We start from the raw sequence: 16,358 nt of genomic DNA, 5'->3' as shown, positions 1-16,358 counted from the left end.
GAGAGAGGCCTGGGGAGAAACCAACGCGGCCGACACCTTGATCTTGTACTTTCAGCCTCCAGAGCTGAGAAAATATTAATAAATTTCTGTTGGTTAAGTCACTTAGTCTGTGGAATCGTGTTGTGGCAATTCTCAACTAACACACCTCCTAATAAAATACTTGTTTCTAAAGGGGGAGTTGTTGCATGTTGAGGTTTTTACTGTGCACCTCTGTCTGGGGTGAATGCTGGCAAACTGCAGGAAGACTGAGCCATAAACCCTATCATGGTTTGGCTTCTTCCTTGACCCACTCAGAAAAAGTTCAGTTCTTCTGAAAAACTCACGAGTACTCCACAAGGTGGCACATATCACCCTCCACACCATCCTCATCTCAAGGTCTCTATAGTACACCTGAGACCAAGGGGAACTCGTGTCCATTCCAGTCTTTGTCAACAGTGACTCCCAACCACACCCTTATTCTTTCAAAATATATTTTATTAGCGGCACATGGAATGTCAAGTTAAGCAAATTCTTTCCAGAGAGAAGGTGAGCCTGACAGACTAAAACATTGAGCACGGATGATACAGCAGAAATAACATTTCCAGTGTAATGAGAGATAAAGGGGAATACTGTCCACCGACGAAATGACTTTCTTCACCATGATGACCACACTGCACAGCGCCCCATCCGGCTGGTGAGGATGGGGAGGTGGGAAGAATCTCAAAGCACTGGACAGGGTGAGGACTCAGGACGTCATGGGGTCAGCCCTAGAGCAGTCAGCTCCTCTCTGATGCTGGAGAGGCCCTGAGCCCCATTACTCACTATACGAGGGCCAGAGTGTCTTTGGCAGGTGGAGGCTGGCTCACGGGAGAACACCAAGTGAGGGGGCTCCTCTGTGAACCCAAGAAACTTCAAGGAACCCCACAGCGTCTCCATTATGACCTCCCATCTCCAGGTTAGGGAGCTATGGATTCCCAGAGGGTCCTTTGGAAGTATCTAGAAATGTCCAGGGAAGTCAGAGAAGAGCTGAACTTCCTTAGAAAAATCACTTTAGTCTCTCATACATGAAGAACATTTTCCTTAAAGGATTCTGGTTCTTTTCCCTGATGTTCTTGTGCAACGTTCTGAGGGTCACCTGCACTTCGCCCACCAGTGCTTCTACTGCTGCTGTGTCACTTTCAAACGCCTCCACCTCCACCGGCCCCTCCCTTCCCACCTTTCAGCCCACAGTGTTTGCAGGCTGTGGGTCTCCCACATCTGTCGTGTCAGGATCATGCTGCTGCTTTCTTTTTTTTTTTCGATACAGGGTCTCGCTCTGTTGCCCAGGCTGGAGTGCAGTGGAGTAATCACGGCTCACCTCAGCTTTGACCTCCCGGGCTCAAGTAATCCTCCTAATAGGGGCATTTCTCTCATTGCTTCAGAACCCGCCCCACAACCAAACATTCAGATGCTTATTAAGGCAATAAAACAAGTGACAGATGGGACAATTTTTCCAATTCTAGATCTAATTGATTAGGCTACGTCTCATGAGGAGACTGTACTTGACCTCTAAGCTAGCATCTGGAATACAATCTTCCAGCGGCTTAGGGCAGGTCGGTGATAGTAGTATCGTCAGGATCAATTCCGAAGTGCAGCTTGCCGTCCTTGGCGGCTGCCCAGGGCATGGAGGCGGAGGTCCACTTTGCCACCCAGTCTCCTGTTTTGCTAACCACGATGAGGCCACCTACACCTTTAACCCTTGACTTCATATAGCCCAACGATAGGTCCGCAGCCTCTTCCACCGTCTTTCCTGAAAACAAGGAAGGGTTGAGAAACAACACGCATTACTGAAAGGAATCTCATGGGAAAATCCCTTGCCATTTGAAATGCCGAAGTGAGCTAGCAAGGATTTTTGGTAAATGAACGCCTAAACACTTAAAAGGAGGGTCCTCACCTCCTTGCCCTGAGACAGCGCCCTCGCATCAGCTGGAGCAGAGGGGTCTTCCCCCCCCCCCCCGCCCCCCCCTGCACCCAGGCTCAATGTCTCTCTACTGCCCCCTTCTCCTGAGATGTGGAAGATAACAGTACTCAATGCTCTCCCATTCCAGACCCAAGGGAAGGCGGAGAGTCAAAACAAGGTGTTAATGGCCTGAAAGCAACATCTGTAGCCAACAGGAAAGGGTTTCCTACACTTCTCCATGCACTTACTGATCAAATACCTTCTATGCACTTATCTTCACAAATTATTTTACTTGTCCTGTGGTCTGTGTACCTTGTTCTATGTGGAACAGGGTGAGTCTGGCCAGGTTCACCTTCAGGATGCTTTCCCCATGCCCTGTGGTTGAGACGGCTCCGATGTCATTGTCAGCATAACCTCCAGCTCCTGCTCAAAAAGGGTGATTGTTCTGAGCAGTAACAGTCAAGAAATTCAAATCCATATTAGAAGTCGGACACTACATGAAAGTTAAATTGCGAAGGGTGCTCAAGTACAGACAAAGGTCAGGTTAGTAGCCATGATCTGCGGAGGCAAAGGTGGACTAGAAAGCGTCATGTAGATGCCCCAGAATTCAGGAGGATAAAGGGAGACTCAGGGGGGCAGGCCTGACCTTTCACAGAGCAGCTACAGCAGGATAGCATCTCCTTGGCCCCAAAGCATAGCCATTCCTTTTTGCTCAACGAAACCACCCTCTCCCTGTCTCCTCCTCACGCCCCACACACTATGGAGGAAGAAACAGCATGACTGCATTATATGGATCTCTAGCAAGGCCATCAAGTTCCAGTGATTTGGAGAAAATGATACCCACAACCTAACATCCATGCACACTGTCCAATGGAGGGCAGTTGTATTTGTTGTGGGTGGGCATAATTGGACCTGAGGGAACTATTCTGGGCTATCCACTTAAGTGGGGGTCTGGAGTGAAAGCTACTTTGATAAGATTTCTTCCTTATTTTGGGCTTGGATTAAGCAACCTTACAGCCTTCTCTAAGTCATTCTTGTAGCTGTTCACACACAGCTACCAACCTGAGAGTCCTTTAGCCTTGGAAGGATTCGCCTTTACCCTCCCACAGTTGATACAGAAGCATAGATGATTGACATTTGCCTTACTTATTGATGCTGGACATGGGGCAAGGACTCAGGAGTTGAGATGCTGCTGTGGATTGTCACAAGGCCCCAGAGGTTCTCAAAGGCAGATAATCCCTGGCTCTGGTTCTGGAGGGAGCTGACCCTGGGCAGCGAATGAACTGCTGCAGAGGGAGGAGGCGCCTTTACTTTTTCTTATAAGCTTCTGCTGGGGAATTAACTGCCCAGGTCCCATGGCATCAATGTGCCCTAATATTTGGAAGCAGCCAAGTCTTTGCTTACTTTTCAGTTACTCTAGGACCACAGAAGGCCAGGTGTCTCCAAGGGTGGTCCTGGCACAGGCATCGGGTGTGTGAAGGTGTCCTCCCCGCCACATGCACTTCTCAGGACAAGTGCATTGCCTGAGGTGACCACTGCTGTGCCTAGCACCGTCCCCTTCTGACTGTCCAGGCGGGGGCCTGGCCAGTGGCAGTGCTCCTTGGGGAGGCTCCTCAGAAGGCCAGGCAGAGCACACCTGGTGCTCACAGCTGGATAAAGACTTCCGAGAATTTAGCTTATGCCTTTTCTTGCCAAGATTTACCACTGTAACTCAAGCTTAAAATTAATTTCTAGGATCTAACCTGGAGTGGCCTCATGACCTGGTCTGAACGCGGCTGAAGCAAGCTGCACTACCGGCCAGGTATAGTTTGATGGGATTTTTGCCAAGGAGAAAGGAAAGTAGACTACTTCACATCTCTTGGGTGATATACCAAGGAGAAGAGGAGTTACCAAGCCTCTACTCTTTAAGGAAGCTTCCAGTATCTGAGTTCATGGCAGAAAAGGGTGTCAAGAATTGTCAAGAGTGTAGATTATTACTAAAGACTAGAGCAACACATTAAAAATGGAAGGTAGGGCTAGTTTTTCTCTAAACGAATAAGCTGCTCTTTAGGGCAGATGGAACAATTTAGCTGCTTCTCGAAACTTCAGTCACCTGCAGGGGTTCATGAGGATTCCTGCATGACAAGTGTGAATGTCTGCACGGAGTGAAACATACAGCCCCCCAGCCCTGCCTCTCACCCACTCCCGGGAATGAGATGGCGTGCTTCCCCGTTAATGTAAACAACATCTCAATCTATAATGTATCTGTAGAAGTATGTCACTTTCATGCTGCTCAAATCTAATAACTGCAGTCTCAGATTTCTCAGATTGCTAATCAGAGCCCATGTCTCGGGAGTAAGTCTTACTCAAGTAAGTCTGCAGATCCTGAAACTGTGGCTAAAGAGAAGACAGAATCACAACAGGGTAGACTAGGGGCAACGTTAGCATCCCTGTCTCCACTTCTCTCCCCAAGTTGTTCCAAAAAGGCATGCAATCTAGTAAAAACAGTGGCGCCAGATACAAACACCCTCTCAAGGCAGCACCCCGAACAACCCCTTCCAACCCCATTGTCACTCCCAGACATCCTAGAGCTGCACCAAGAGCAGAAAGGGAATGCAGCAAGAAAGGGAGAGGGGCAGGGAATAGAGAGTGAGGAGAGCCTGAGGGCGGGAGAAGAGGGGAAGCGGCAGGAGCCATCCCTCGGTCCTACCTACACACGGTGAGTCCCCAACGCGGCCGACCATTTTATTAACAATACCCCCTGTGGAGGTTGCGTAGGCTACATTCCCTTTGCGGTCCAAGGCAACAGCACCCACGGTTCCCAAGTTTCTGCCAAAAATAAACAGAAAAAAAGTGACAGGCTGAAAATGAGAATGAACACCATAACCAACAATGTAGCTTAAAACCACTTAAAGTTTCATGTTATATGTTGATGGGGCACCCATTTAATTCCAACATTCTAGAGAGAACCTGCTTGCTTCTCATTCTATGTGTAAGTTACAGGTGGATTGCTGGACACTCCTCCACACCTCAGCTTTAAGAGTACATCCGATCCCAACACCACTGTTTTCTAGTTGTGACCCTAAGTTTTATTTTGTGTCTCATTGTCCCCATCATAAAATGGGGATAAAAGTAAGAGTGCTTCTCAAACTTCAGTGTGTATAAGAATCCCTGGGATGCTTGGGCCCACAGAGATTCTGAAGCTGTCACCAAGAGGAGAAAGGAAAGGAAAAAGTGAGTTGGTAGATACAGGGTGGGACCAACAATCCTGCCTTTTTTTTTTTTTTTTTTTTTTTTGAGATGAAGTCTCACTCTGTCGTCCAGGTTGTAGTGCAGTGGCACAATCTTGGCTCATTGCAACCTCCGCCTCCCGGGTTCAAGCGATTCTCCTGCCTCAGCCTACCGTGTAGCTGGGACTACAGGCAAGCACCACCACACCCAGCTAATTTTTATACTGTTAGTAGGGACGGGGTTTCACCCTGTTGGCCAGGCTGGTCTCGAACCTCTGAGCTCAGGTGATCCGCCTGCCTTGGACTCCCAAAGTGCTGGGATTACAGGCGTGAGCCACTGCACCTGGCCGATCCTGCGTTTCTGACAACCTCCCGGGTGTCGCTGATGCTGCCTGCCTATGGACCCTGTGCATGGGGTTGTTGTAAAGATCAAATCCGTTAATGTTCCCCTAACATTTTATTATGAATTCTCGAATACAGTCATGTGCCACCTATGATGTTTTGATCAACAGACTGCATATAGGATGGTGGTCCCATGAGATTATAATACTCTATTTTTACTGTACCTTTTCTATGTTTAGATACACAAGTACTTACCATTGTGTGACAACTGCCTAGAGTATTCAGGACAGTCACGTGCTGCATAGGTTTGTAGCCTAGGAGCAACAGGCCGGACCACATAGCCTAGATGTGTATTAGTCTCTCCTATCTGGGTTTGTGTGAGTGCACCCCTATGATGTTTGCACAGCCATGAAATTGCCCAACTATGCATTTCTCAGGATGCATTTCTCGTCCTGTCATGAGATGCATTACTGTAACAAAGCTGAAGAAATTGTACACGAACTTCCCATACCCACCAGCAAGATTCTATAATGAATTGCATTTGAGGCACTGTTTTAAGTGCTGGGACATAGTGGTAAGCTAAACAAAGTCCCTTCTCCCATGGAGCCTGCATTTGGGGTAGAGGGTGGTAATAAAAGGGCAATAATATGTCAGGTGACAAAAACAAAACAAAAAAACAAAAAACCCAAACAAAAAAAAATAAAGAAGCACCAGGGAAGATCGATGGTGGGGAGGTGCTGTTTTATACAGGGTGTCTCTGCAGGACAGAGGGGCAATCATGCCATCCCAGCTGCTGGGGAGGAGTGCTCCTGACGCACAAACATGCCTGCCATGTGCATGGAATTTGAAAGAGGCCAGCGTGGTTGGAGAGAATAAAATGAGGGAGAGCGCGGTAGGAAAATGATCAGAGGGACAGCCAAGGCCAGATCACAGTATCTCTTGACAAGTGGGGTGACCATACACACTAGTTACCTAGTTACCCAGGCCAGTTCAAATGTATGCCTTCTGTCATGGCTTAATTATTAATAGTACCCCTTTTACTCTCAAAATTAAGTTCCAGTTTAAACACCAAGAATATAACCATCCTACCTTTAGGCCACTGCAAAGGCTTTTATTCTGAGTTAAATGGGAGGACACCGGGCAGTTTGAGTTAAGAAGTGACACAATCTGAGTTCAATCTTAAAAATAATCATTCTTGGCCAGGCGTGGTGGCTCACACCTGTAATTCCAGCACTTTGGGAGGCCGAGGCAGGCTGATCACCTGAGGTCAGCAGTTTGAGACTAGCCTGGCCAACATGGTGAAACTCTGTCTCTACTAAAAATACAAAAAAAGAATTAGCAAAGAATTAGCTGAGTGTGGTGGCGTGTGCCTGTAATCCCAGCTATTTGGGAGGCTGAGGCAGAAGAATCGCTTGAACCCAGGAGGCGGAGGCTGCAGTGAGCTGAGATTGTGTCATTGCACTCCAGCCTGGGTGACAGAGTGAGACTCCATCTCAGAAAAAAAAAAAAAAAAAATCATTCTTTCCACTCCACCCACCCTCCAGCAAAATGGCTAAAATGAAGAGGCACATCAAACCTGGCAGGAACTGGAACTCTCATTCAGTACTGCTGTTAGTGTCAATTGTACCAACATCTTTGGAAAAGCATTTCACAGTATCTACTAGAACTGATCATATGCACATTCCATGACTCAGCAATTATACACCTGTGTATCTGTTCATCAGAAATGTGGACAGATGTTCACCAAAAGAGCATACACAAGTGTTCACAGCAGCAGTAGGTGTAATACAATAGTCTCCCCTTATTTGCAGGGGATACGTTCCAAGACCCTCAGTGGATGCCTGAAACCTCAGCTAGCACTGACTTCTATAAACACTATGTTTTCCCCTACACTGTATGTACATATCTATGATAAAGTTTAGTTGATAAGTTAGGCACAGTAAGAGATTAACAATAATAAAATAATACAATTATAACAATATACTGTAGTAAAAGTTATGTGAATGTGGTCTCTTTCTCAAAACATCAGACCGCGGTTGAGTGTGGGTAACTGAAAGCACGGAAAGTGAAACCGCAGATAAGGGGGAGCTACTGTAACCCTAAACTGGTTACAGTCTCAAACTCCTGACCTCAAGTAATCCACCTGCCAGGAAAAAAAATTAAAATCTTTTATTATTTATTTATTTATTTATTTTTGAGATGGAGTCTCACTCTGTTGCCCAGGCTGGAGTGCAGTGGCACAATCTCGGCTCACTGCAACCTCTGCCTCCTGGGTTCAAGCTATTCTCCTGCCTCAGCCTCCCGAGTAGCTGGGACTACAGGCGTGTGCCACCATGCCCAGCTAATTTTTGCATTTTTAGTAGAGACGGGCTTTCACCATGTTGGTCAGGCTGGTCTCAAACTCCTGGCCTCACGTGATCCACCCGCCTCAGCCTCCCAAGCTGCTGGGATTACAGGTGTGAGGCACCGCACCTGGCCCTAAAATCTTTCATATGGCAAAAATACCATAGCAAAAGCAAAATAAAAACAGCAAATTTGGGATTTTTAAAAAATTTTATTTACAGCAGAACATAACCTTAAGGATGATAAGAGCGAGCCAGGTACAGTGGCTTGTGCCTGTAGTTCCTGCTACTCAAGAGGATGAGGTAGGAGGACCACTTGAGCCCAGGAGCTCAAGGCCAGCCTGAGCGACATAGAGAAATCCCATCTATCTATAAAGAATGTTAAAAAAGTAAAAGAAAAAACAATGAGACTGACAAGAAAGGGAAAAAAGAACTCAAAGGAAAAAATGAGTGTAGGACAAAAATAGGCAAATTCGTAAAAAGGAAAATCCCATAAACAAATGTAAAATGCTCAAACTCATTGTTAGGGAAGAGCAAATTAAAGTAACAGTGTTACCCTTTACCTGTTAGACAAGGAAGGAGGGTTCTCCCAGTCCTGCTGGTGGCAGGCCCACCTCTAACATTTGCAAGGGGCCATGGCAACAATACAAATACAACTGGAGGCCCACGTACCATATATTTAATATTTGGAAGTTATAAATATGTCCTGTCCTCTTACTGTGGTAAACATATCTTGAAAAATCGGTATTTTTCTTGTACATATGTTCCATTGTATATAAGGTGAACTTTTTTTTTTTGAGACAGTCTTGCTCTGTTGCCCAGGCTGAAATGCAGTGCCACGATCTCAGCTCATAGCAACCTCCGCCTCCAGGGTTTAAGGAATTCTCTGCTTCAGCCTCCCGAATAGCTGAGATTATAGGCGTGTGCCACCACACCCAGCTAATTTTTCTGTATTTTTAGTAGAGATGAAGTTTCACCATCTTGGCCAGGCTGGTCTTGAACTCCTGACCTCATGATCTGCCCGCCTTGGCCTCCCAAAGTGCTGGGATTACAGGTGTGAGCCATGGCGCCCAGCCTTTTTTTTCTTTTTGAGACGGAGTCTTGCACTGTTGCCCAGGCTGGAGTGCAGGGGTGTGATCTTGGCTCACTGCAAGCTGACAAACTACCAATGATGACTTAACTTAGTTATTATTGTGTATACCAGGGTCATTTGTTAATCGGCTGGTGATGGCAGATGAATGGCAAACACACACACGCACACGCACACATGCTCGCACACACACACGCACACAGCACACATGCTCGCACACACACACGCACACACGCACACATGCTCGCACACACACACGCACACACGCACACATGCTCGCACACACACACAGACACATTTAATAAATTATGTATTTATTCCATTAAAATATTTTTTCTTGGCTTCATTCCAGGGAGTACTGATTTTTTTATTTTTGAGACCGACTCTTGCCCTGTCACCCAGGCTGGAGTGCAGTGGTGCGATTTCCGCTCACTGCAGCCGGGTTCCAGCAATTCTCCTGCCTCAGCCTCCTGAGAAGCTGGGACTACAGGTGCACGCTGCCATGCCTGGCTAATTTTTTGTATTTTTTAGTAGAGACGGGGTTTCACCATGTTGCCCAGGCTGGTTGCGAACTCCTGAGCTCAGGCAATCCACCCGCCTCGGCCTCCCAAAGTGCTGGGATTACAGGCGTGAGCCACCAAGCCTGGCCTGATGACGTTCTTATACTTAACGTGAATTCTACTGACAAAATGGCAAAAAAGACAATCTTTCGTCAGTCAACATAGTTTTTAGCAAGTTTTTAATTTATTTTAATTTGGAGAAGCTTCCTTCTGCTGAAGCAGCAGCAACTGGAATTACCAACAAAATTCTCAAAGCAGTACTTAGATTTAGAAATGAATACTGGCTTCCTTCCTTCCTTCCTTCCGATTTAGAAATCCTTCCTTCCTTCCCTCCCTCCCTCCCTCCCTCTCTCTCTCTCTCTCTCTCTCTCTCTCTCTTTCTTTCTTTCTTTCTTTCTTTCTCTTTCCCTCTCAGGCCCAGGCTACAATCTACTCCGCTTGCTGCTGCCTGCGCCGCGCACTGCCTGCGACTGCCGGCGCGCGCGACCCCTGCCTGCCTTTTCTCCTTTCGCTGCAGGCACGCGTTCGCCATCTTGGCCACGCTGGTCGCCAGCTCCTGACGCCGAGTGCTCTGCCCGCCTCGCCTCAGCCTCCCGAGGTACTGGGACTACAGACGGAGTCTCGCTCACCCAGTGCTCGGTGTTGCCCGGGCTGGAGTGCGGTGGCGTGGTCTGGCCTCGCGGCAGCCTCTGCCCCCCAGCCGCCTGCCTTGGCCTACCAGGGTGCTGGGATTGCAGCCCCTGCCCGGCCGCCGCCCCATCTGGGAGGTGGGGAGCGCCTCTGCCCGGCCGCCCCGTCTGGGAAGTGAGGAGCGCCTCTGCCCGGCCACCCACCGTCTGGGAAGTGAAGAGCGCCTCTGCCCGGCCACCCACCGTCTGGGAAGTGAGGAGCGCCTCTGCCCGGCCACCCACCGTCTGGGAAGTGAGGAGCGCCTCTGCCCGGCCACCCACCGTCTGGGAAGTGAGGAGCGCCTCTGCCCGGCCGCCCCGTCTGGGAAGTGAGGAGCGCCTCTGCCCGGCCACCCCGTCTGGGAAGTGAGGAGCGCCTCTGCCCGGCCGCCCCGTCCGGGAAGAAGTGAGGAGCGCCTGTGCCCGGCCGCCCCGTCCGGGAAGAAGTGAGGAGCGCCTCTGCCCGGCTGCCCCGTCCGGGAAGAAGTGAGGAGCGCCTCTGCCCGGCCGCCCCGTCCGGGAAGAAGTGAGGAGCGACTGTGCCCGGCCGCCCCGTCGGGAAGAAGTGAGGAGCGCCTATGCCTGGCCGCCCCGTCCGGGAAGAAGTGAGGAGCGCCTCTGCCCGGCCGCCCCGTCTGGGAGGTGAGGAGCGCCTCTACCCGGCCACCCATCGTCTGGAAAGTGAGGAGCGCCTCTGCCCGGCTGCCCCATCTGGGAAGTGAGGAGTGCCTCTGCCCGGCCACCCATCGTCTGGGAATTGAGGAGCGCCTCTGCCCGGCCGCCCCGTCTGGGAAGTGAGGAGCGCCTCTGCCCGGCTGCCCCGTCCGGGAAGAAGTGAGGAGCGCCTCTGCCCGGCCAACCATCGTCTGGGAAGTGAGGAGCGCCTCTGCCCGGTCACCTATCGTCTGGGAAGAAGTGAGGAGCGTCTCTGCCTGGCCGCCCCGTCTGGGAAGTGAGGAGCTCCTCTGCCCGGCCGCTCCGTCTGGGAGGTCTACCACGGAGGCCAGAAGCAATGTGGGGGCTGGACGTGGTGGCTCACGCCTGTGGTCCCGGCACTCTGGGGGGCGAGGCGGGTTGATCACTTCGGGCTGGGAGTTCAAGACCAGTCTGGCCAACTTGGCGAAACATGAAGAATACAACAGACAAACCAACCAACCAACTCAGTGACAACAAAACAGGTCTACCCTGGAGTCATACTCTAATTTTTTCTGTTTTCCTCCCTTTCTGATCCTTTATCTCACTTTCTTTTTCTTCCTCTTCCTTCTCCCTCTTCTTTGTCAAATGGAGGATTGAGTTATTATCACTGATCCATATAAAGTCCCTCTCTCATTTATTTTAACTCCCACCCCCCATTTCTATTCCCCGACTTCCCATGTGCAACCTTCCTAATATGTTTGATACGCATCTTTTTGTTTGTATGTATTTTTGGAGAATGTTTATTGTTTTTGTATGCAAAAAAAATTAATTAAAAAAAAAATCTCTAAAAAACAACAACAACAACAAAAAAAAAGAAATGAATACTGATTTTTACATTATCACACTCAAATACTATATGGATTTGTGGGGAAACGAAAGAGAGATCAGGCTGTTACTGTGTCTATGTGGAAAGAAGTAGACATAAGAGACTCCATTTTGTTCTGTATTCAGAAAAATTCTTCTGCCTTGAGATGCTGTTAATTGTAACCAACCCTCTGTCGCAGAGACATGTGCTGTGTTGACTCAAGGTTTAATGGATTTAGGGCTATGCAGGATGTGCTTTGTTAAAAAAAAGTGCTTGAAGGCAGTATGCTTGTTAAAAGTCATCACCATTCTCTACCTAGGGACATAATACACTGCGGAAGACTCTAGGGAACTCTGCCTAGGAAAGCCAGGTATTGTCCAAGGTTTCTCCCCATGTGATAGCCTGAGATAGGGCCTTGTGGGAAGGGAAAGACGTGACCATCCCCCAGCGTAACACCTGTAAAGGGTCTGTGCTGAGGAGGATTAGTGAAAGAGGAAGGCCTCTTTGCAGTTGTGATAAGAGGAAGGCATCTGTCTCCTGCTCATCCCTGGGCAATGGAATGTCTTGGTGTAATACCTGATTGTATGTTCTATTTACTGAGATAGGAGAAAACCGCCTTAGGGCTGGAGGTGAGATGTGCTAGCGGCAATACTGCTGAGAGATGGAGAGATGTTTGTATACGTGCACATCAAGGCACAGCACCTTTCCTTAAACTTAATTTATGACACAGAGACCTTTGTTCACATGTTTTCCTGCTGACCCTCTCCCAACTATTACCCGATTGTCCTGCCACATCCCCCTTTCCAGATGGTAGAGATAATGATCAATAAATACTGGGGAACTCAGAGACTGGTGCTGGTGCAGGTGCAGGTCCTCTGTATGCTGAGCACCGGTCCCCTGGGCCCACTTTTCTTTCTCTATACCTTGTCTCTTTCTCTCCTGCCTCAGCTTTCTGAGTAGCTGAGACTACAGGCACCTGTCACCGGGCCCGGCTAAATTTTTGTATTTTTAGTAGAGACGGGGTTTCACCGTGTTAGCCAGGATGGTCTCGATCTCCTGACCTTGTGATCTGCCCGCCTTGGCCTCCCAAAGTGTGGGGATTACAGGCGTGACCCACAGTGCCCGGCCTCTTATTTCTTTTCTCAGTCTCTCGTCCCACCTGATGAGAAACACCCACAGGTGTAGAGGGGCTGGCCACCCCTTCATCTGGTGCCCAATGTGGGTGCTTTTCTCTAGGGTGAAGGTATGCTAGAGCGTGGTCATTGAGGACAAGTTGACGAGAGATTCCCGAGTACGTCTACAGTCAGCCTCGCGGTAAGCTTGTGCCCTCGGAAGAACCTAGGGTAACAATAGGGCAAACTGAAAGTAAATATGCCTCTTATCTCAGCTTTATTAAAATTCTTTTAAAAAGAGGGGGAGTTAGAGTCTACAAAAAATCTAATCACGCTATTTCAAACAATAGAACAATTCTGCCCATGGTTTCTAGAACAGGGAAGTTTAGATCTAAAAGACTGGGAAAAAATTGGCAAAGAATTAAAGCAAGCAAGTAGGGAGGGTAAAATCATCCCACTTACAGTATGGAATGATTGGGCCATTATTAAAGCAGCTTTAGAACTGTTTCAAACAGGAGAAGATAGCGTTTCAGTTTCTGATGCCCCTGAAAGCTGTGTAATAGACTGTGAAGAACAGGCAGGGATAGAATCCCAGAAAGGAACGGAAAGTTCAAAAGTTCACATTGTGAATATGTAGCAGAGTCTGTGATGGCTCGGTCAATGCAAAATGTGGACTACAATCAATTACAGGAGGTGATATATCCTGAAACATTAGAATTAGAAGAAAAAGGCCCAGAATTAGCGGGGCCATCAGAGTCTAAACCACGATGGTCAACTCCTCTTCTAGTGGTTCAGATGCCTGTAACATTGCAACCTCAAATGCGGGTTAGACAAGTACAAACCCCAAGAGAATATCAAATAGAGAAAGATAGAGTCTCTGTCACGGCAATGCCAATCCAAATACAGTATCCACAATATCAGCCGGTAGAAAATAAGACCCAACTGCCAGTAGCCTATCAATACTGGCAGCCAGCCGAACTTCAGTATCGGACGCCCCCAGAAAATCGGTATCGACAGCCAGGAATGCTTCCAGCACCACAGGGCAGGGCGCTGTATCCTCAGCCGCCCAGTGTGACTTAATCCTACAGCACCACCTAGTGGACAAAGTGGTGCATTACATAAAATTATTGATAAGGCAAGAAAACAAGACGACATTGAGGCGTAATATTAGAATATTCCCAGTAATATTAGAACTGATGCCACCTGGAGACGGAGCCCAAGAAGGAGCGCGTCCCCTAGCTGGGGCCAGATATGAGTCCTTTTCTATAAAAATGTTAAAAGATATGAAAGAGGGAGTAAAACAGTATGGACCCAACTCCCCTTATATGAGAACATTATTAGATTCCATTGCTCATGGACAGAGACTCATTCCTTATGATTGGGAGATTTTGGCCAAATCATCACTCTCACCCTCTCAATTTTTACAATTTAAGACTTGGTGGATTGATGGGGCACAAGAACAGGTCTGAAGAAATAGGGCTGCCAATCCTCCAGTTAACATAGATGCAGATCAACTATTAGGAACAGGTCAAAATTGGAGCACTACTAATCAACAAGCAATAATGCAAAACAAGGCTATTGAGCAAGTTAGAGCTATCAGTCTTAGAGCCTGGGAAAAAATCCAAGACCCAGGAACCACCTGCCCCTCATTCAATACAATAAGACAAGGCTCTAAAAAGCCCTACCCTGATTTTGTGGCAAGGCTCCAAGATGCTGCTTGAAAGTCAATTACCGATGCCCGTAAGGTCATAGTGGAGTGATGGCATACCAAAATGCCAATCCTGAGTGTCAATCAGCCATTTAGCCATTAAAAGGAAAGGTTCCCGCAGGACCAGATGTAATCTCATGGTACCAGATGTAATCTCAGAGTACGTAAAAGTCTCTAATGGAATTGGAGGAGCTATGCATAAAGCTATGCTTATGGCTCAAGCAATAACAGGAGTTGCTTTAGGAGGACAAGTTAGAACATTTGGGGGAAAATGTTATAATTGTGGTCAAATTGGTCATCTAAAAAAGAATTGCCCAGCCTCAAATAAACAAAATATAACTATTCGAGCTACTACAACAACAGATAAAGAGCCACCTGACTTATGTCCAAGATGTAAAAAAGGAAAACATTGGGCTAATCAGTGTCGTTCTAAATTTGATAAAAATGGGCAACCATTGTCGGGAAACGGGAAACGAGAAGAGGGGCCAGCCTCAGGCCCTGCAACAAACTGGGGCATTCCCAGTTCAGCCCTTTGTTCCTCAGGGTTTTCAGGGACAACAACCCCCACTGTCACAAGTGCCTCAGGGAATGAGCCAGTTACCACAATGCAACAATTGTCCCCTGCCACAAGCGGCAGTGTAGCAGTAGATTTATGTACTATACAAGCAGTCTCTCTGCTTCCAGGGGAGCCCCCACAAAAAATCCCCACAGGGGTATATGGCCCACTGCCTGAGGGGACTGTAGGACTAATCTTAGGAAGATCAAGTCTAAATCTAAAGGGAGTTCATATTCATACTGGTGTGGTTGATTCAGACTATAAAGGTGACACTCAATTGGTTATTAGCTCCTCAATTCCTTGCAGTGCCAGTCCAGGAGACAGGATTGCTCAATTATTACTCCTGCCTTATATTAAGGTTGGAAACAGTGAGATAAAAAGAACAGGAGGGTTTGGAAGCATTGATCCGGCAGGAAAGGCTGCATATTGGGCAAGTCAGGTCTCAGAGAGCAGACCTGTGTGTAAGGCCATTATTCAAGGAAAACAGTTTGAAGCGTTAGTAGACACTGGAGCAGATGTCTCTATCATTGCTTTAAATCAGTGGCCAAAAAATTGGCCTAAACAAAAGGCTGTTACAGGACTTGTCGGCATAGGCACTGCCTCAGAAGTGTATCAAAGTACTACGATTTTACATTGTTTAGGGCCGGATAATCAAGAAAGTACTGTTCAGCCAATGATTACTTCAATTCCTGTTCATCTGTGGGGTCGAGATTTATTATAACAACGGGGTGTGGAAATCACTATGCCTGCTCCATTATACAGCCCCACGAGTCAAAAAGTCATGACTAACTTGGGATATATACTAGGAAAGGGACTAGGAAAAAATGAAAATGGCATTAAAGTCCCACTTGAGACTGAGAGAAATCAAGAAAGAAAAGGAATAGGGTATCCTTTTTAGGGGCGGCCACTGTAGAGCCTCCTAAACCCATTCCATTAACTTGGAAAACAGAAAAACCGGTACGGGTAAATCAGTGGCCGCTACCAAAACAAACACTGGAGGCTTTACATTTATTAGCAAAGGAACAATTAGAAAAGGGACATATTGAGCCTTCATTCCCGCCTTGGAATTCTCCTGTGTTTGTAATTCAAAAACAATCCAGCAGATGGCATATGTTAACTGACTTAAGAGCCGTAAATGCCGTAATTCAACCCATGGGGCCTCTCCAACCTGGGTTGCCCTCTCTGGCCATGATCCCAAAAGTCTGGCCTTTAATTATAATTGATCTGAAGGATTGCTTTTTTACCATTCCTCTGGTGGAGCAGGATTGTGAAAAATTTGCCTTTCCTATACCAGCCATAAATAATAAAGAACGAGCCACCGGATTTCAGTGGAAAGTGTTACCTCAGGGAAT

At 47.7% G+C, this 16,358-nt stretch overlaps 1 protein-coding gene across 2 annotated transcripts in view; it reads right to left on the bottom strand.

Moving 5' to 3' along the window:
* Nucleotides 1-453: 453 nt before the first annotated feature.
* ASRGL1 (asparaginase and isoaspartyl peptidase 1) overlaps nucleotides 454-16,358 on the bottom strand; it is a 58,484-nt gene continuing 42,579 nt past the window's right edge. For both annotated transcript variants that reach the window (XM_063642268.1, XM_055286459.2), the window contains exons 5-7: nucleotides 4,608-4,726; nucleotides 2,231-2,341; nucleotides 454-1,768 (exon numbers count right to left, since the gene is read on the bottom strand). In XM_063642268.1, coding sequence (XP_063498338.1) covers nucleotides 1,563-1,768; nucleotides 2,231-2,341; nucleotides 4,608-4,726 — 436 coding nt within the window. In that variant the 3' untranslated portion in view covers nucleotides 454-1,562. The remainder of the gene's footprint in view (nucleotides 1,769-2,230; nucleotides 2,342-4,607; nucleotides 4,727-16,358) is intronic.

This window comes from Symphalangus syndactylus, chromosome 1, assembly GCF_028878055.3.
Source record: "Symphalangus syndactylus isolate Jambi chromosome 1, NHGRI_mSymSyn1-v2.1_pri, whole genome shotgun sequence".
Classification (NCBI taxonomy): domain Eukaryota; kingdom Metazoa; phylum Chordata; class Mammalia; order Primates; family Hylobatidae; genus Symphalangus; species Symphalangus syndactylus.
Note: the sequence above shows the minus strand (reverse complement) of the source record. Positions and strands in the feature narration are given on the sequence as shown.